Source organism: Dasypus novemcinctus, chromosome 5, assembly GCF_030445035.2.
Source record: "Dasypus novemcinctus isolate mDasNov1 chromosome 5, mDasNov1.1.hap2, whole genome shotgun sequence".
NCBI classification, from domain to species: domain Eukaryota; kingdom Metazoa; phylum Chordata; class Mammalia; order Cingulata; family Dasypodidae; genus Dasypus; species Dasypus novemcinctus.
This window is the reverse complement of record NC_080677.1, coordinates 118261703-118283251: the sequence shown is the minus strand read 5'-3', so window position 1 is coordinate 118283251 and position 21549 is coordinate 118261703. Positions and strand designations below refer to the sequence as shown.

Below are 21549 nucleotides of genomic sequence, written 5' to 3'. Positions count from 1 at the left end.
GCTCTGATCTTTATTTCTTTCCTTCAGTTTGGTTTGTGATTAGTTTGCTTTTCTTTACCTATTTCCTCCAGGAATGCAGTTAGATCTTCAATTTTAGCTCTTACTTCTTTTTTAATATAAGCATTGAGGGCTATAAATTTCTCTCTCAGCACTGCCTTTGCAGTATCCCATAGGTTTTGATATGATGTTCTCATTTTCATTTGTCTCAGGATATTTGATGAATTCTCTTGCAATTTCTTCTTTGACCCACTGATTTAGAGAATGTTTTTTTAATCTCCATATATTTACAAATTTCCCTTTTTATGTCCATTATTGATTTCCAGCTTCACTCTGTTATGATCAGAGAAAGTGTTTTGTATAATTTCAATCTTTTTAAATTTATTGAAGCTTGTTTTGTGGTCCAACATGTGGTCTGTCTTGGAGAAGGATCTATGAACACTTGAAAAGAATGTATATCCTGCTGTTTTGGGGGTGCATTGCTCTATAGATGTCTTTTAGGTCTAGTTCATTTATCGTATTATCAAGTACTCTGTTTCTTTAGTTATTGTCGATCCAGATGTTCTATCCAATATTGAGAGTGGTGTGTTGCACTCTCCAACTATTATTGTAGAGACATCACTTTCTCCTTTCAGTTTTACCAATATTTCTCAGGTATCTTGGAGCACTCAGGTTAGTTGCATAAGTATATAGTATAGTTATTTCTTCTTGTTGAACTGTCCCTTTTATTAATACATAATGACCTTCCTCATACCTTATAACAGTTTTGCATTTGAAATCTATTTTGTCCAATATTAGTATTGCTATTCCAGCTCTTTTTTGGTTACTATTTGCATGGGATACCTTTTTCCAACTTTGCACTTTTAACCTGGTTGTGTCCTTATGTTTGACTTGGGTCTCTTGTAGACAACATATAGATGACTCATATTTTTTTATCCATTCTATCAGCCTATGTCTTTTGTTTGGGGAGTAACAGTCAGTGTTATTACTGTAAAGGCATTACTTACTTCATCCATTTTGTCCTTCAGCTCTCTTTTGTCATATCATTCTATTGTCTGTGTTCTTATCCTTTAGTTTATCCTTCCTAATAATCTTCCTTTCTAAACTCTTCTCCAAATCTCTCACCCTTGTTTTTTCCTTTCAGGCTGCAGCACTCCCTTTAGTATTTCTTGTAATTCTGCTCTTTTTTTTTTAAAAGATTTATTTATTTATTTATTTCTCTCCCCCTTCCCCCACCCCCAACCCTGGTTTTTTATTCTCTGTGTTTATTTGCTGCATCGTCTTCTTTGTTGGCTTCTGTTGTTGACAGCGGCACGGGAATCTGTGTTTCTTTCTGTTGCATCATCTTGTTGTGTCAGCTCTCCGTGTGAGCGGCACCATTCCTGGGCAGGCTGCACTTTCTTTCGCGCTGGGCGGCTCTCCTTATGGAGCATACTCCTTGTGCATGGGGCTCCCCTACGTGGGGGACACCCCTGCATGGCATGGCACTCCTTGCGCGCATCAGCACTGCACATGGGCCAGCTCCACCTGGGTCAAGGAGGCCGGGGTTTGAACCTCAGAAAATCTGGTTATTTTTTCAGTTTTTGTTCGTCTGTGAAGACTAAACTACTTTTTTTTTCTTTTTTTTTGAGGTATTAGGGGTTGGTACTGGCTTGTATATGAGAAGTCAGCACTCAACAACTGAGCCGCATTGGCTTCCCTGAGTTGGATTATTTTGTTTGTTTGTTTTGCTTTTTTTTTTCTTCAGGAGTCACTGGAACCAAACTTGGGACCTCCCATGTGGGAGGTCAATTGTTTGAGCCACATCACTCCCTCACCCTCATTTTTTTTTTTAAGATTTATTTATTTTATTTCTTTCTCTCCCCTTCCCACTCCCCACCCCAGTTATCTGTTCTCTGTGTCTATTTGCTGTGTGTTCTACTTTGTTCGCTTCTGTTGTTGTCAGCGGCACGGGAATCTGTGTTTCTTTTTGTTGCATCATCTTGTTGTGTCAGCTCTCCGTGTGTGCGGTGCCATTCCTGGGCAGGCTGCACTTTCTTTCACGCTGGGCGGCTCTCCTTACGGGGTGCACTCCTTGCGTGTGGGGCTTCCCTACGCTGGGACACCCCTTCATGGCACGGCACTCCTTGCGCGCATCAGCACTGTGCATGGGCCATCTCCACACGGGTCAGGGAGGCCCAGGTTGAACGTGGACCTCCCATGTGGTAGACGGATGCCCTAACCACTGGACCGAGTCCGCTTCCCATCACCCTCATTTCTGAAGGACAGTTTGCCAGACACAGAATTCTTGACTGACAGTTTTTTTCTTTCAGTACCTTAAATACATCATACCACGTTCTTGCCTCCATGGTTTCTGAGAGCTGGCACTTAATCTTACTGAGTTTCCATTATAAGTGATGTTTTGCTTTTCTCTTGTTGCTTTCAGAATCCTCTATCTCTGATATTTGACAAACTGAATAATGTGTGTCTAGGGGTAGGTATATTTGGATTTATTTTGTTTGGGGTGCATTATCCTTCTTATTGATATTTATGTCTTACATAAGGGTTGGGAAGTTATCAGTCATTATTTCCTCAAATATTCCTTCTGGCCCTTTTTCATTCTTTTCTCTTTCTAGGGCACTGATAATGTGAATGTTTGTGCATTGTACATTGTCATTCAATTCCCTGAAACTCTGTTCCATTTTTTTTCTGTTCTCCTGTATTTTTCGGTTCAGATGGTCTGTCCTTGAAATCACTAATTCTGTCTTTGAGCATTTAAAATCTGCTCTTGGGGAAACGGACTTGGCCCAGTGGTTAGGGCGTCCGTCTACCACATGGGAGGTCTGCGGTTCAAACCCTGGGCCTCCTTGACACATGTGAAGCTGGCTCATGCGCAATGCTGATACACGCAAGGAGTACCCTGCCACACAGGGGTGTCCCCCATGTAGGGGAGCCCCACACGCAAGGAGTGCGCCCCATAAGGAGAGCTGCCCAGTGTGAAAGAAAGTGCAGCCTGCCCAAGAATGGCGCTGCACACACGGAGAACTGACACAACATGATGACACAACAAAAAGAAACACAGATTCTTGGTGCTGCTGATAAGGATAGAAGCGGTCACAGAAGAACACACAGAGAATGGACACAGAGAGCAGACAACTGGGGGGCGGGGGAAGGGGAGAGAAATAAATAAAAAATAAATCTTAAAAAAAATCTGCTCTTATGTATCTCCAATATATTTTTAAAATTTCCTCCATCATGTCTTTCATTCCCATAAGGTCTGTTACTTTTCTTTGTAGGTTTTCAAATTTTTCATGTTCAGCCAGTGTCTTCTTAATATCCTTTATTTCCTTTGCCATATTTTAAAAAATTCTCTGAAGTGATTTAGGAGAATCATGATTATCACTGATTACTTGTCTTAAATCCTTATCTCTTAAGGATATTTTGTTAGTTCTTTAGGCTGGGCCATCTTTTCCTGTTTCCTAGGATGGCTTGTAATTTTTTGCTGACATGCAAGCATCTGAATAGGTTGGTGAATTTACCCTGATGGTCAATTTCTCTCTTTTTGGGTATTTTTTTCAAGCTCTTCTTTGATATTGTTTTATTTAATTCTAAGTCTTTAAAATTGCCTGGCTTAAGTTTTCAAAATCAGTGGAGTACAGATTCTCTCCCAGGGATTAGGATACAGACAGAACAGACAAGTTTTTGTCCATGCAATTTCCAGACTGGCCCACAGATGGAGCTCATCAGTGCACTTTCCACAGAGGTATTTCAGTCTGGGTTTTCCTGTGTTCCTGTACTGAATCTCCAGAACTGAGATTCAAAGCAGGCTCTGCTGGCTGTATTCACTGAAGAAAAGTCCCCTGACTACCACTCCCCCTCCCCCCCTTTTCCTTTGAAACAGCTGGCAGGGAGGAAGGTGTCTGTTTCCCTCTCAGTCAGCTGCAGTGAGCCAGGGGCTTATCTTGGGAGTGGGGAAGGGGAGCCCTTCCCAGCTGCTGTGGGGGCTTGGTAACTCGTGTTTGTTGTTTCAACTTCTTTGTCTCTTTGCCCCTTTCCCGCCTTGGAGTTATATAGCACTGTCCTGGTCTTCTGACCCCCAAAGCAGGTCCCTCGGATAGCTTTTGGCTCTTTCTTTGTTGTTTTTGTGAGAGGATTGAACTCTGCCTATTAGTGCAAATGCCATCTCCCCACAATTCCCTCATTTTGGTTGTAATTTGCATGTACCTGATGGCTATTGATGTTGAACAGCTTTTCAGGTGCTTTCTGGCCATTTGTATTTATTCTTTTCAGAGAAGTCTGTTGAAGTCTTTGCCCATTTTTAAGTTGGGTTGTTTAGCTTTTGTTTTTAAGTTGAAAGATTTCTTTATATATGCTGAATATTAATCCCTTATCGGGTATGTGTATTCCAAGTCTTTTCTCCTATTGTGTAGGTTGTCTTTTTACTTCATAATAAAGTCCTTTGCACAGAAATTTTTACTTTTGAGGAGGTCCCATTTATCTATTTTTTTCTTTAGTTGCTTATGCTTTTGATATAAAGTCTAAGAAACCATTGCCTAACAAAATGCTCTAAAAATGTTTCCCTATTTTTTTCTTCTAAGAGCTCTGAACTGTAAGTTCTGGTTCTTATATTTAGGTCTTTGATCCATTTCGAGTTGATTTTTGTGAGGTAAGAGCCTGTATTAGTCAGGGTTCTCTAGGGAAACAGAATCAACAAGAGATACCTTGGTAAGCAGTTGTGGATAAACTGATAAAGCATCCACCTACCATAGGGAGGGCCCAGGGTTCGATACCCAGGGCCTCCTGACCTGTGTGGTGAACTGGCCCACATGCAGTGCTGCCGCACACAAGGAGTGCCGTACCATGCAGGGGTGTCCCCTGCATAGGAGTGCCCCATGTGCAAAGAGTGTGCCCTGCAAGGAGAGCTGCCCTGTGCAAAAAAGCACAGCCTGCCCCAGGAGTGGGGCTGCACACTTGGAGAGCTGATGCAGCAAGATGATGCAACAAAAAAGCAACTGTTTCCCAGTGCTACATGGCAGGAATGAAAATGGACACAGAAGAACACACAGTGAATGGACACAGAGAGCAGACAACAGGGGTGAAGGGAAGAAAAATAAATATATTTTTTTAAAAAGAGGCATCTGTCAATAGTAAGAGATTTCATCAGAGTCTCTTATGTGACCATGGGAATGCACAAATCCAGGTTCTGTAGGCAGGCTGCAACCAGGAGCTCCAATGAAAGTCCAATGAAGGTTCTTGATGAGTTCTGGAAGATGCCAGCTGTCCAAAGATGAGCTGGGAAATTCTCACTCAATGCTGGAGTCACTTCCCCTTTCAAGGCATTTAACTGATTGGATAAAGCATCACTCATTGCTGATGGCAATCTCCCGGATTGATGTAATTGTAATCGACTATCTATGATTTACCACTGCAGTAAAGACAATGGTGACTAAAGTCCATAAATGCCCTTGTATTACAGTTAGCCCAGTGCTTGTTTGACCAAACAACTGGGCATAATTACCTGGCTGAGTTGACACATTAGCCTAACCATCACAGGGTCCTACTTTTTTTTTTTTTTTACAAATGACAATCCAGTTTTCCCAGCATCATTTTTTGAAGAGACTGTTCTTTCCCAACTTTGCCACCTTGTCAAAAGTCAGTTGACCAGAGGTATAAGGATTGATTTCTGAACTCTCAGTTATATTGCATTGATCTATATGTCTGTCCTTGTGTTAGTAACATGCTATTTTGATTACTGTGGCTTTGTAATAAGTTTTAAGATTGGCAAGTGTGGGTCTTTTAACCTCACTCTTGTTTTTTAAGATGGTTTTAGCTATTTGGGACCCTGTACCTTTCCATATAAAATTGTTTTAAAATTATTTTTTAAAAGAAACTTTAGGTTACATAAATGTTACATCAAAAATATGGGGGATTCCCATATACCTCGTCCCTTCCCCTTCCCACACTTTTAGCCATTAACAGCATCTTTCATTAGTGTGAAACATTTGCTACAATTGATGAATACATTTTGAAGTATTGCTACTAAACATGGTCTATAATTTACATTATGGTTTACACTTTGCACCACACAATTTTATAGGCCTTGACAAAATATAAAATGGCCTGTATATGTCATTGCAATGTCAAGCAGAATGATTCCAGTGTCCCCAAAATGCCCCATGTTACATTTATTCTTCCCTCTGCCTCCCTTCAGAACCTCTAGTGACCACTGCCTTTATATGAATATTACAGGGTCTTCCATTTCCATTTAAATTTGATGACTGGCTTTTCCATTTCTGCAAAGAAGATTCTTGGAATTTTTATTGGAATTGTAATGAATCTATAAATTGCTTTGGGTAGTATTGACATCTTAGTGATATTTAGTCTTCCAATCCATGAACATGGAATATCCTTCCATTTATTTAGGTCTTCTTTAATTTCTTTTAGCAATTGTTCGTAGTTTTCTGTGCACAAGTCCTTAACATCCTTGATTAGACTTATTCCTAGATATGTGATTCTTTTAATTGCTATTGTGAATGGAATTTTTTTCTTGATTTCTTGTTCTGATTGTTCACTGCTTGTGTGTAGAAGCACTACTGATTATTGGTGTGATCTTGTACCCTGCCACTTTGCTGAATTAATTTACTAGCTGTAGGAGCTTTATATAGCTGTTATAGGATTTTCTGTATATAGGTTCATTACTACAAATAGGGAAAGTTTTGCTTCATCCTTTCCAATTTGGAGGCCTTTTATTTATTTCTCTTGCCTAATTGCTCTAGCAAGCACTTCCCATACAATGTTGAATAACAGTGGTGAAAGTGGGCATCCTCGTCTTGTTCCTGATCTTAGAGGAAAAGCTTTCAGTCTTTCACCATTGTATAATTGTTAGTTGTATGCTTTTCATATATGCCCTTTAACATGTTGAGGAAGTTTCCTTCTATTCCTAGTGTTCTAAGTGTTTTTTTTTTTATCAAGAAAGGGTGCTGTATTTTGCCACGTGCCCTTTCTGCACTGATTGAAGTGATCATGTGTTTTTTTTTCCCTGTCATTCTGTTAATATGGTGTATTACATTAATTGATTTTCTTATGTTGAGCCAACCTTGCATAGTAGGGATAAATCCTATTTGATCATGATTTATAATTCTTTTACTCTGTTGCTGGATTCATTTTGCTAGTATTTTGTTGAGGATTTTTGCATCTATATTCAAAAGAGATATTGGTCCGTGATTTTTCTTGTGGTATCTTTATTTGGCTGTGTGAAGTTAATGTTGGTCTTGTAGAATAAGTTAGGAAGCTTTACTTTTATGGAAGAGTTTGTCAGAATTGGAGTTAATTTTTCTGGGGATATTTGGTACAATATCCCTCTGATGCCCTCTGGTCCTGTGCTTTCTTTATTGGAAGGTGTTTTTTTTTTTTAAAGAGGTATGGGGGATTGAACAACCTGGGACCTTGTACATGGGAAGCAGGTTCTCAACCACTTGAGCTACATCTCCTCCCCTGTTGGAAGGGTTTTGATTACTGATTCAATCTCTTTAAAATTGGTTTGTTGAGATCTTCTAATTCTTCTTGAGTCAATGTAGGTAGATTGTGTTTCAAAGAATTTGTCCATTTCATCTAGGTTATCTAATTTATTGGCATACAATTGTTCATAATATCCACTTATAGCCTGTATTATTTCAGTGGGGTTGGTAGTAATGTCCTACTTTTCATTTCTGATTTTCATTATTTGTATCTTCTTTTTCTTTGTCAGTCTAGCTAAAGACTTGCCTTTTTAAAAGATCTTTTCAAAGACCCAAATTTTTGTTTTGTTGATTCTATTGTTTTTATTTTATTTTCTTTAAAAATATTTTTTAAATTCTTTCTTCCCCTCCCCCACCCCCAGTTGTCTGCTCTGTGTCCATTCATGTGTGTTTGTCCATTGGCTGTGTGTTCTTCTGTGACTGCTTCTATCCTTATCAGCAGCACCGAGAATCTGTGTTTCTTTTTTTGTTGGGTCATCCTGTTGTGTCAGCTCTCCATGTGTGCGGCGCCATTCTTGGGCAGGCTGCACTATTCTTTCGCACTGGGCGGCTCTCCTTATGGGGTGCACTCCTTGTGTGTGGGGCTCCCCTACACAGGGGACAACCCTGTGTGGCAAGGCACAGCGCACCGGCACTGCACATGGGCGAGCTCCACACGGGTCAAGGAGGCCTGGGGTTTGAATCGTGGACCTCCCATGTGGTAGGAGGGCACCCTATCCATTGGGCCAAGTCTACTTCCCATTTATTTTATTTTTTATTTCATTTATATCTTGCTCTGATCTTCATAGTTTTCTTCTGCTTGCTTTAGGTTGAGTTTGATCTTCTTTTTCTAGTTTTTCCAGTTTTTTTTTTTTTTTTTGAGGCGTGCAGGACCTTGTATGTGGGAAGTTGACACTCAACCACTGAGCCACATTGGCTCCCCTGAGTTGGTTATTTCATTTGTTTGCTTATTGTTTGTTTGTTTTTAGGAAGCACTAGGGACTAAACCTGGGACCTCCCATGTGGGAAGCAGGTGCTCAACTTCTTGAGCCACATCTGCTCTCTAGTTCTTCCAGTTTTGAGGTTAGGTCTCTGACTTGAAGTCTTTAGAGTCACTACTGATAATACAGGTTTTTCTTCAACAATTTTGCTATTTGGCCTTTGTAAGTCTTTCTTTTTGAATATAATAAACTTTATTTTTAAAGTTTAAGTTACATTGAAAAGATAAAGGATTCTCATATGCTTCACCCCTCCCCCACCTACATCTTCACCTATTAATAACAAGTCTTTGTAAATCTTAAACATTTTTTGGTCCTTAACTTCCAATAAAGCCTATTTTTATATTTATTTACTTTCTTGTGGTGTTCTATATTGAGTGCCTTCTCATTTCTATCTGGATATATTTTTATTCTGTTTTCCTTGTGGTTACCATACAGTTAAAGTTTAACATCCTAAATATATAACAATTACATTTGGTTTCATTCCAACTTAACTTCGATAGCATGCACATGTACTTTTCCTATATCCCTCTCTCCCTCTACCATTAAAAAAATTTTTTTTTAATCACCAATAATTGTTCCAGACAGTCACTGTCTGTTTAATAGTTGTTCTACTAGAAGGACTGAGTCCTGGAGCTCCCCACTCTTCCATCATTCCTGGAGGTCCTCCAGCTCGCTGTTTTTATAAAATGATTGAAGTAACCCACAATCCTGAACTCAAGGCTGGGAGTTTAACTGAAACTCTATTCATATTCTGCATGGGGAATGAGTACCCATGAGGATCAGAAAGAATGCTAGAGCTTGCATGTGTTATGATGTTAATTACTAAAATAGTAACAAGTAATTGAAGTAATGGATGATCCTTAAAATCAATGAAAAATCTGGATCATGGAGAATTTTTCCAACAAGATTTTAGGTATAGAGAATAGCCGGTATTAGTGACTTTTGATATTATGACATCTATCAGCCCTAGTTGGAAATTTTTTAGAATCCATTTCCACACTTCCCATAAATCTTTTGATTCATCAAGTCCCAGCTGTCCATTACGATCTCCTTCATCTCTTCTCACATTCCCAACAGGCAAGGTCCTGAGTATTTGTTTCCAGCCCAGACTTTTCTTCTGAGCCCGAGTTCCACCTCTGGTATGTGCTGAGAGATTCTACTGAATGTCCTGCTATTTTCAGAAACTCAACATGTCTGGAAATCAACTCCTCACAGCTTTCTCCAAGTTATCCATTTCTGTCAACCTTATTGTTCTAGGTCCTCAGGCTCTAGAACCTCAGAGCCTTGTGTGATCCTGACCCTAATCACCTCATACCTGGATTACTGAGCTAATCATCAATTCGCTTTTTTGCTTATAAGCTGTCCCTCCTCTGATCCATTTTGCTACCAGATTAATCTTCCCCAAAATATTTCCTTGCTTCCTCCAGTCACTTTCTATTCAGAGACTGTTTATGACGCCTCATTGATGCCAGGACAAATTCTCAACTCTATCCATAGTTGGCTATTCCAGAAACTTTAACACCTGAACACCTTTTCCTACTCCTCACCTAACTAAACTATTTCCAGCCAAATTGTTTTTCTTTCAAGCTTGACTTGATGTTTCCAACCCCAACTGCCTTTTCCTTACCAGAAGCCATTTTCCTCATGAGGATAATCTTGCTTCCCCTTTTTCCTTCTGGATCCCTATCTATGACAGAGCAAAATCTTAGCTTTCTTGTGAAACCTCCTTTGCGATTGCTCTTCTTGGAAACTTTTAGAACCTCTTGCTGGGAAATGTCACTGTACTCCTACTGTATCCTACTTTGTTCTGCTAATTATCTTTCTATGAGTATATTAATATTTGTTTTGTCTCAGTTAGATGTAAGCATCTTAATAGCAGAGACCATGTCTTGTTCATTTGTAATACCTTTCATGTAGGAAATATTTAATGAAAGTATTTTAAAATGTATTCTTTCTTTCAGTTCAACTTTGGAGACATCTTTGTCCATCAAGCCATCCACACCATCGAGTACTGCCTGGGCTGCATTTCCAACACAGCTTCTTACCTCCGGCTCTGGGCCCTCAGCCTGGCTCATGCACGTGAGTGAGGGATCCATTAGGGTCAGAGTCAGAGCTCCACTGGGAAACTGAGGCACTGTGTTTGTAGGTGCTGCTGCCTTCTCTGTGTTCTTTCAGGTATGCTTGCCAGAAGCATGAGTCTCCTTTCTTAGGAACAGCTGACTTTTTTTTCCCCAGTAGGTCTGATATTATATTGGGATTATTTTTATATTACTGCTATAACAAATTGTCCTCAATTTAGTGGCTTTAAAGAATGGAATTTATTATCTTACAGCACTGGAAGTCAGAAGTCCTAAAACCAAGGTATTGGCGGGGCTGCATTCTTTCTGTGGGCTGAAGGAGATGATCTGTTTCTTTGGCTTTTCCAGTTTCTAGAGGCTGTCTGCATTTCTTGACTTAGGCTCTGTCTGACTGTCTTTATCTATCTATCTATCTATCTATCTATCTATCTATCTATCTATCTATCTATCTATCTATCTAATCATCTATCCCTCCATCTATCTATCCATCCATCCATCCATTTTCTGAACACTTGAGTGTAGGTTGTATACATCATGCTTATTATTGCCATGTACATTTCCTAAGAACAAGAATATTCACTTATGTATCCACCTTATGTGCAGTTACCAAGTTCAATAAATTTAACATTGATATAAAGTTTACAGTCTGCATTCCAATTTTTCAATAATGTCCCTTTGTCCCTTTCCTCTACCCTTATTATAGCCGATCTAGGAACATGATTACATTTAATTGTTATTGTCTCTTTAGTTGCTTTCTTTCTTTCTTTCCTTTTTTTTTTTTTAATTGTGGGAACATAAATACAACATCACCTTTACCATCTCAACCACTCCCAAGCATACCATTCAGTGGGATTAATCACATTCGAAATATTGCGGTACCCACACCACCCAACATTACAAAAACTTTCCTGTCTCCTCAAACAGAAACTTTACAACTATTATACATTACCTCTCCGTTCCCTCTGCCCTTACCTATACTTTAATTTCTATCTCTATGAGCTTGCATGTTCTCTGATAATTTTCTTTGTAGTTACCATGGGGCTCATATTTAACATCCTAAATCTATACCAATCTCGTTTGCTTTGATAGAACTTATATTCAGTAGTATGTACAAACTATGTCCCTATGCCTCTCTGTCTCCCCACCTTTATGTAGTTCTTGTCACACATTACATGTTTATACATTATGAGTCCAAAACTACATCTTAGGCATTTGCCTTTTAGATCATGTAGGAAATGTTTTTATTATGGAGTTCCAAACCAAAAAAATAGTAGTGCTGGCATTTATACTTACCCATGTCATTACTTTCACCTTAGATCTTTTTTCTTTGCATTGCTTCAATCTACTGTCTAGTGCCCTTTCCTTTCAACCTGCAGAATTCTATTTAGCATCCTGTGTAGTCTAGTGGTAACAACCACCCTCAGCTTTCATTTATCTGGGAATGTCTTATTCTCTCCCTCATTTTTAAAAGACAGTTTTAATAGATATAGAATTCTTGATCAGCAATTTTTTGACTTGCTACTGCCTTCTTGCCTCCATGGCTTTCAATGAGAAATCAGCACATAATCTTATTGAGGCTTCCTTGTGTGCAAAATGTTGGTTCTCTCTTGCAGCTTCGAGAATGCTTTTTTTACCTTTGGCATTTGACAGTTTAATTATAACATGGTGAAATATGGATTTATTTGGGTTTACCGTTCTGAGTTTGTTGAGATCTTGGATATGTACATTCTTGTCTTTTATTAAATTTGGGAAGTTTTCAGCCATTATTTCTTTGGTCCCATTTAGCTTGTCTTTTGTCATCCCTGCCGGCAGGCTGACAGACAGTGCTGCGTGTGTAAGTGACATCTGCCACTGTGCGTCAGTACCAGGGCCCGGTGTGGAAAGCCCCTTGTCCTGGGAAACGGGGCAAAGCCGGAAAGGCAGCTGCTCCCTTTCCTACCACTCACTGCCTATTGTGAGGAATCTGGTGCTAAACCACTCGTAGACAATCTGCTTCTGGGTTAGGGTTTAGTACACAACAGAGCAGCTCCCTGACTGTGATCTATTGAAAGTCAGCCCTCGACAGAAGGGTTTGGAAGTGATATAAAATGAATAAAATCAAGAGAAAGAAAAAAAAAGAATAAGATTTAAAAAAACTAAGAAGATTAAGATTAAAAAAAAGAATCAGTGAACTTGAAAATAAGACATTTGCTATCATTCAGTCTGATGAGAAGAAAGAATGAAGAGAAGTGAAGAGCATCTGAGGAACCTGTGGGACACCATCAAGCATGTATGCATTGTGGGTGTCCCAGAAGGAGAAGAAAGGGGCAGAGAGAATGGTCAAAGAAAGGTCAGGTCCTCCTCACTGATGGTTTCTTAAGCTTAAATCTTCTCCTTTGCCTTGGACTTCTTTTCCTGAATTTTTTGTTTGTTTGTTTGTTTTGTATGTTTTGTACTCTTGTTGAAACCTGGACATTTTAATATTTTAATGTGTGTTATCATTGAAATTTAGACTCTATGTCATCTACTCCTTAACTTGTATCAAGCCGGTGTTATAACAGACCTTTCCTTGAATTCCAGGAGCTAAGAAAAAAAGGGAAAGAAAGGAAAATAGAAAACCTTCTTCTGGTCTTTGCAGATTGATTTGTACAATTGCTCTCCTTTAGAGCTTATCCATAAATGAGTTTGAAGTATAGCTCCAGCAAAGCGTGGGGGCCCTCCTAATCCTTTCTGCACACGTGTCTTGTCTGGGGCCTGCATGTGTAGCCCTAGGAATTTACTTGGATACAAAGGTCCCTGTTACCTAGGAAACAGTTTCCTCACAGTTCCAGGCACTGCCCTGTGTGACCCACAGCCAGCAATCTCTTGCTACAGGCAGCATGACTGACTGCTCTCCCACAGCGTTCTGTAGGAAAGTTCTGTGAGCTGCCCTTGACACACAGAGGGCAAGTTCTGGGATCATGAGTCCCTCAGGCCACCACCAGACAGACTGGACCAGACCTACATGCTCCCAGGATGTGTGCTCCCAGTGGGTTACTTTGCTCCCTCTAGTGCTGGGAACAGGGATCTGTACTGGCTGGCTGACTCCGTGCCAAGCTGGTAAGGGCTGGGGAAGGCGTCAGCAAGGCGCCATGAAACCCTAACACTTTCAAGCGGCCCTTTTCTGGATTTGGCACTCGCCCTGTTACTGCAGTTCTTTAACCATTTAACTGTTTTCTGGAACTTTGAGAAAGATGCTTCTGCCAGTTTTTGCTGGTCGTTCAAAGCTTCTGTGGTGGGACAAAGCCTTGAAGCATCTCATGCCCCCTTCTTGAATGGGGTGGCCTCTCTTGTCCTTCTCTTTCTCTGACTTGCTCTCCTGCCTCCCTTTTATAAGGACCCTTGTGATCACATTGGCCAACCCTGATAATCCAGGATAATCTCCCTATCTCGAGATCCTTAACTTAATCTTACCTGCAAATCCCCTTTGCCACATAAGATAATATATTTATAGGTTCTGGACATGTTTGGGGGGTCATTTTTCAACCCACCACACCCTCCTGGTAGGACTTTTCAGAGGCCTGCCTTGGCTGTGAGCATTGGTGGGAGGTGGACTTTTGGTCACCTGCTCAGCTGACTCCAGAGGTGATGCTCACCTCCTCAATGAGTTCCCAGCCACCCAAGGCCTGCCCTGTACCCAGTTTTGCTACAGATTCAAGCTTTATGGGAGATTAAATCAGGAATGTTGATTTACCACCTTACTTTGTAAGGTCCTTCTTGATCTCTCTCTGCTTCTCCAGTCTTGTCTCTTGCTAATTTCCCTCCATGCTCCCCAGCCCTCTTTATACCCAGCCATTCCATAAGCAGTGGCCATGAGGAGCTCCTGAAGACACCACTCTCTCTGGGCCCCTGTGTGTTTTCCGCTGCATCTCCCTTGCCTGAAATAGCCTTCCCTTCCTTAACTCCCTCCCACCTGAGGGCTCATGCCTCCTTCAGAACTCAGCTAACATGGCACTTCCTGGAAATCTTCCTCTGCAGTCTCCCAGTCCGGATTAGGTATGCTTCTCCAGGTTCTGGAGAGTCATCCTAGCACTGACTCTGATTCTGTCTTGATTAGCCCATCTCCTCACCAGACTGTGAGTTCCTGGAAGGCAAGGACCCTGACTCATTTCTGCATTCCAAGCCCTGAGCATAATGCCTGCAACAGAGAAGCCAGGCCAAGGTGTGTGCTAAATGGATAGAAACCAAAGTAATAAAACTGCCTGGATTATTGATTTTCAGTAGGACCTTGGAATCCAAGTGCTCAGGCCTTGGCGTTATCTTTTTTTTTTAATTTTTTTATTTTTCTCTGTTTTTTTTTTAAATGTTACATTAAAAAAAATGAGGTCCCCATATACTCCCCCACCCCTCTCACCCCACTTCTCCCACATCAACAACCTCTTTCATCATTGTGGGACATTCATTACAATTGGTGAATACATTTTGGAGCACTGCTGCACCGCATGGATTATGGTTTACATTGTAGTTTTTACACTCCCCCAGTCCACTCAGTGGGCCATGGCAGGACATAAAATGTCCAGCATCTGTCCCTGCATTACCACCCAAGACAACTCCAAGTCCTGAAAATGCCCCCACATCATATCTCTTCTTCCCTCTCCCTACCCTCAGCAGTTACTTTCTCCACATCAATGCTATATTTTCTTCCATTACTAATCACAATAGTTCCATAGTAGAATATCAGTAAGTACACTCTAATCCATACTCTATTCCTCCATCCTGTGGACCCTGGGATGGTGATGTCCACTCCACCTCTATATCGAGAGGGGGCTTAGATTCCACATGGATGATTGATGCAATTCTCCTGCTTGCAGTTGTAGGCATTCTTGGCTCCCTGGTGTGGTGGTTGACCTTCTTTACCCCCTGTTAACTGGCTGGGGTAAGTCCAATAAACCAGAGGGTAGGAGTTGCAAGCCTGCTGAGGCTCAGGGCCTGGCTGTCACATGGACAGTCCAGAGATTCAGGTCTCGTGAGTATACACCAACCCCAGCACCAACCACAGGTCCAGTAAAAGTCACAAAAGAGGCATGTGTAGAAAGGTCACATCTGAGTCCAACTCCATCACACTCAGGAACACAAACTCCAAAGTAGGGCCAACTGACATGACACTGAACTCCAGAGCCATCTGCCATGATCACAGAACCTGTAGGTCTCTGTAGCCCTCAGGAGAACCAGTACCTGGGCTTGTATCTGCTTTGGCTGTCTCTGGTACCCTGCTGAGGTATGCATAAGTGTGACCCTTCTGATGACCTCCTGACTCATTTGTCCTTTCCATTTCCCCCTTTTATTCAAGGTCAAAAAGCAGTTTTTAACCCCTGATGTTACATGTGGGCTGAGATATTCTGCTGGTCTGAATTGGCCCTTTTATTCAAGGTCTTTTTCTAATTATATCATCAGTTGGTGCTTGATAGTAATCCCTCAGTGCCAGGGAGGCTCATCCCTGGGAATCATGTCCCACACTGGGGGGAAGGTAATGCATTTACATGCTGAGTTTGGCTTAGAGAATGGCCACATTTGAGCAACATGGAGGCTCTCAGGAGGTAACTCTTAGGCACCCTGCAGCTCTAGACCTAGTTCGTATTTCAGGTGCACAGGCTCATACGCATAGTCATCAGTATCAAGAGCTCATTGTTGGACCATCCTTCTTTATTGGTCTTTGCCATCGCACTTGGGGGAGTGTTGCTGTTGCATTGGGGAATGTGATAGAGCTCCCCTGGCTAGGAACTTAGCACTCCCTCAGTTGTCATTTTTAACTGTAACCACTATGAAAATATCCAAATATTTTTATGTATCCTATATACATGCCCTGGAGAGCTCCCTCCCAACCATGTGCCCCCTATAAATAACACCCCACACCAGTGTTCCTCCCCTGCCATAGTTGAACCTCTCTGTGGTCTAAAACTTCTTAAAAAATGAAACCTAATATATTGCCAGGTTCCATTAATAGTAAAATGGAATATAGTGATGGCTTTAAAGGTTATATATAGAATACATATACTAATTTAGAAAAGTTAAATAAAGTAACAATAACTTGGGTTATGAAAAAATGAAAAAGCTTTGTTTTTGATGTTTTGCCTTTCATCATTGCTATAGGTGTTGCCCTGTATGTACAGTGGCAAAGCAGTTTCTTCCATTTCTTCCTCAGTGTCTACATCCTTTCTTTCCTTTTTTTTTTCCTTCTAATTATTAAGTTTGTCTTCACAAAAGTTTTAGATCACAGTAATTCACATATAAAATATATGGTACTCCCACATATCCAACATCAAACACTTTGTCCCTTCCCCAGCAATGATCTTTTTACATGGTTTATTATATTTGCTGCAGCTGATGTACAGATATTGAAACAATAGCTTTCAAACTTGGTTCCATTTGGATTTACCTTGGTATTATCATAACTGCTCAGGCTTTCTTTGCCCAGCTTCCCTTGCACAAAACGAACACTTCCTCTTACACACACACTTTCTCATGCATGCAGATGCTTAGATGTGTATCTGCCCTGAGAGTTCCTGCAGCACAGATACCTACAAGCCCCTGATATGCACTCATGTGAAGAGATAATCCAGTGATTGTCACCTTTCCTCAGAGTAGATCCCAGAGCCTCGTGTGGTCAGTGTTAACATCAGCCTTCAGTGCCAACCTCAGTTTTGTTTGGAGGACTTAGGTCACAATAGGGCTGAGTCTGGATAGGACAGGAGGAGGTATTGTGCCATTTTCTGTGCCAGAGTGTGACACCATGTATTGGGGTATCTCTGGCCAGCCCATGCCCTCTGAGAGGGTAATTTGACTTTAGAAAACCTATATGGCTCATGGCTGCCTGGCATGGTCCACTTATTGGGTCATTCTGGAAGATCCTGCTCGGTATACCTCCTGTAGTCACCCTGCTTAAAGAGGCAGTTTCATAGAGTGAAAATTTTAAAAATCCTAATTACTGTTCCACCACTTTTAGCTGCATCTCAACTTAGGAAATTAGTTTAACATATGTAGGCTTTTGCTTTCATTTGTGGTTATAGCACTGACTGTCGTGCTAGGCTAGAGTAGGTTGCTGTCTGTTCAGCCCCTAAATCCTGAGTAGCTTAAAACTGCTGAAGTAAAAATTTACTACTCTCTCATATGTGTTCATCAGTATCACTCAGAGACCCAAGCTAAGGGAAGCTCTATTTTTTTTTAATATTCATAGACATTTAAACCTATTTTCAAAACAAATTATTTCTACCAAATAAATATATTTGTGTTCATTAAATCAAAATAAAATGAATTTATATCATATCTTTTGAGTGAATATTAATATCATTAGTGGAATCATTGTGCTTCACATATATTCATATATTATGTATTTTGACACATGCTTAAAAATAACAAGATGATGGGAAACGGACTTTGGCCCAGTGGTTAGGGCGTCCGTCTACCACATGGGAGGCCTGCGGTTCAAGCCCCGGGCCTCCTTGACCCGTGTGGAGCTGGCCCATGCGCAGTGCTGATGCGCGCAAGGAGTGCTGTGCCACACAGGGGTGTCCCCCGCGTAGGGGAGCCCCACGCGCAAGGAGTGCACCCATAAGGAGAGCCGCCCAGCGTGAAGGAGGGAGCAGCCTGCCGAGGAATGGCGCCGCCCACACTTCCCGTGCCGCTGACGACAACAGAAGCGGACAAAGAAAAAAGAAACAAGACGCAGCAAAAAGACACAGAAAACAGACAACCGGGGGAGGGGAGGGGAATTAAATAAATAAAAATAAATCTAAAAAAAAAAAATACTTACTGAGCTAGGAGCAAGGAAGGAAATGCTGAGGACAAAAGTCCTCGACCTTCTCCTTAAAAAAAAAAAAAAAAAAAAAAATAACAAGATGGATCAAAAAGAATGGTTAGAGCGAAACCCTGGAAATTAAATGCCTGCCTTCTCCAATGGGATGTTGTGAGGCTCTAATGACATACTGTGAGTAAAACCGCTTCAACTTTCAAGGCCCTGTGAAAATAAAGTGGTACGATTGTTATGTCACTACCTGTGGGGGTGGGAGCAGAAGAAAGCATTCAAGAAAGTTCTGAGTGCTTCTGCCTTATTTAAGGGCCTTGGGGTTAAAATGGCTTTCAGTTTCTATTTAGACAATTTAGTGTAGTTTTGACTGTCTTTGATTTTATATAAATGGAATGATATTACATGTATTCTTTTGCGCCCCTCTTCTTTCATGTAACATTATGTTTGTCAGATTTATTCAGGTTGTTGCCAGTAGCTATAGCTTGCTTTCTTTCATTGGTGTGTAATATACCACCATATATCTCACCAATTTCCTATTGAAGGAAATTCCACCATGGTGAAGGAAATTCTACATGGTGAATCAAGCTGCCGTGGATATTATCATGTGTACACCCTAGGGCACACACATCTGAATTCTCCACGTGGGAGTGGAGTTGCTGAGTCATGGGGTGTGCAGATCCAGGATTATAGTATAAAAATAATCTGCATCTTCTTGATCAACCCTATGGTTGAGAATGTCTCTTGCACTTTGCAGAACTGTCTGAAGTGCTGTGGACCATGGTGATGAACATTGGCCTGCGCCAGAAAAGCTGGGGAGGACTTGTTGTGGTCTTTATCATTTTTGCTATCTTTGCTGTTCTGACGGTAGCCATCCTTCTAATCATGGAGGGCCTCTCTGCTTTCCTGCACGCCCTGCGACTTCACTGGTAAGGACAGCTGAACTGAAGAAGTTCAGCGTGGAGCAGGGAAAGGGGGTGGGCTGGAGGGCCAGCTGACCGGGCTCAAAGCCTAACTCATAGTGTGACATTTACAACTTACATACTTTTTTGTAGCCTAAGCATAGCCGTCTGTGGAAGAACATTAAATGAGGTAGTATTTGTACACAAACACATAGTGATTGCCCTATAATAAATGTTTGTTCCCATTTACCCCTTTCCTTTTTAATTGTTAAATTAACTCGTATTCTTAAAATTGGCTACAGATTAAGCAACCCATCCAAACATTGGTGAGGTGACAGGTCTGAATAGGCTAATAGAGAGCATGTGGAGCAAATCGCAGTCTTTGGCTCTTCTCGCTGAGTGCAGGAGTTATTCCAATAGAACAAAGTACTAAACTGCCTGGCAAAAGGAAACAGAAAGAGGGACCTGCAAGGAGGAAGGCATTCACAGGGGACCTTGACATTCACAGGGGTTGTGTCTGGAGACAACTGCCCATCCCCAGGTCTAAGAACATGAAGACCTTTGTTTAGGCTTCAGGTTTTCTCCCAGGTCACAAGCAGCCAAGAATTTTGAGTGTGCTGTGCATGTCCATCCACAGACTGTTGTCAGCTCTCCTTGAAGTTTTCTACCTCCCTCCATTACTGCTTTTCATAAAGAAAAAGTTTATGCTTCTTGCATCGAGTTGAGGGAATCACAGTGTCCCCTGCCTCGGGTTATAACATCCTTTCCCCTGTCAGGGAAGTTCACTCTTAAAACAATTAAACACATGTAATCATACATAACATCAGTAATCTAAAGTGTAAGATATAAGACGAGGTTCTATTGGTTCCACAATAGTGTAAGTCCTGCAGGTTTGAAAACAGAACGGCAATGGAGAGCAGTGTACAGTGCTGTGGGTAGTGTAACCTCAACCCAGCATGCTGGGTCACGCTGCGCAGGGAGCTTGACTTGGCTTTGTTGGATCCCGGGAGGTTCATTCTGTGGGGAGCTGTTATGCTGGTGGCTGCTGGCAGAGGGCTGGAGGAGTAAGGCAAGCAGTAGGAGGGAGGCATTGGAGGGGTTGGAAAGCCTCAGAAACCTGGGATTGTCCTGGCAGCCATCCCCTTGGGCCACCTTCCTGGCATGCCTTTCTCACCTGTGTTGATTTTACAGATGTTCTGCTGCTTCTCTCAAGCGTCCAGCCTTTAACCCTGCACATTTAATCCTCCCTTCCCTTGCCCTCCAACAACAGGGTGGAGTTCCAGAACAAGTTCTACGCTGGGACCGGTTACAAGTTTTGCCCATTCTCCTTCAAGCACATCCTGGATGGGACAACTGAGGAGTAGGCTCTAGGTCCCCGTGGCAGCCCCGCCTGGGCAGCGCGCTCTGTGCCAGTGGGAGTTCTGCCTGGTCTTTGCTGGCGGCCTGTGCCAAGCGTTCAATGGGACGGTTGTTCTTGGCTAATCTGAAGCATGAAGCCATGTATTATTTGGTCATAATCCTTGGGATTCGATATGATTTCACCATGTCATAGAGGAAATACATTGGCAAGTTATTTGACCTCCTGTGAGATCTTAATAATGGAATAATAAAATGATTGAGAAATGGGGTGGGGATGCTAAACTGATGTTTTCTTGCTGTGTTTTAAGTATGATTTTCAAGAAAATAAACATTTGGGTCATTCACTTTTTAAGATGTCTTTATTTAACATTATTTCTTAAAATTTAGTATTGATAATTACCTGCCAAAACTGAACAATGGAGTTATAGAAACTAATCCCAGAGAAAAGGATTATGTGTATTTTACTTGCTCCTTTCTCCCTTCCTCAAACACCCTGTCTGGGGCTTAGCTTAGCATTACAAGATCAGGGACTTTCTCATGAATTTTCACTCCCCATGAGGAAGAGCAGATATTGTTCTGTTTGGGAAGGGCAGACCCACCCCCTGCGTGGCTCTCTACCTTGCCAAATCCCGTGCAATGAAGTGTGACAACATGACATCACCAGGAACTTTGTTTACTGACAACACACATTATCCTGGAGTAACTGGAGAACGAGAAGCATAGGCATGGGGGAGTTCTGTTCTGCCTTAGTACCCTCTGGATTCATCAGCCCTGAAGTAATTTCTTCAGTCACCTGGGTTGGGAAACTTCTAAGAGCTGTGTGTGGAGTAAATTACATTCTATTGGCTATTTTGTCTGAAAGACCATTATCCAGGTTAATTATAATCTACAGTAACTATACTGGTATAGTAAGTATAATTAGCACTTGTGTAGTGCTTGACAATTTACAAAGTACTTTCACAGAATATCTTATTTAGG

General features: G+C 41.4%; 1 protein-coding gene across 5 annotated transcripts in view; it reads left to right on the top strand.

The window, feature by feature from the left end:
* ATP6V0A4 (ATPase H+ transporting V0 subunit a4) overlaps positions 1–20923 on the top strand; it is a 122964-nt gene extending 102041 nt beyond the window's left edge. For 4 of the 5 annotated variants that reach the window (XM_058297440.1, XM_058297441.2, XM_058297438.2 and 1 more), the window contains 3 exons: positions 10435–10552; positions 19068–19239; positions 20483–20923. In XM_058297440.1, coding sequence (XP_058153423.1) covers positions 10435–10552; positions 19068–19239; positions 20483–20576 — 384 coding nt within the window. In that variant the 3' untranslated portion in view covers positions 20577–20923. Of the gene's footprint in view, positions 1–10434; positions 10553–14626; positions 14732–19067; positions 19240–20482 lie in introns of those variants that run through there. The other variant, XR_009185893.1, reaches the window with a different exon arrangement.
* Positions 20924–21549: the final 626 nt, after the last annotated feature.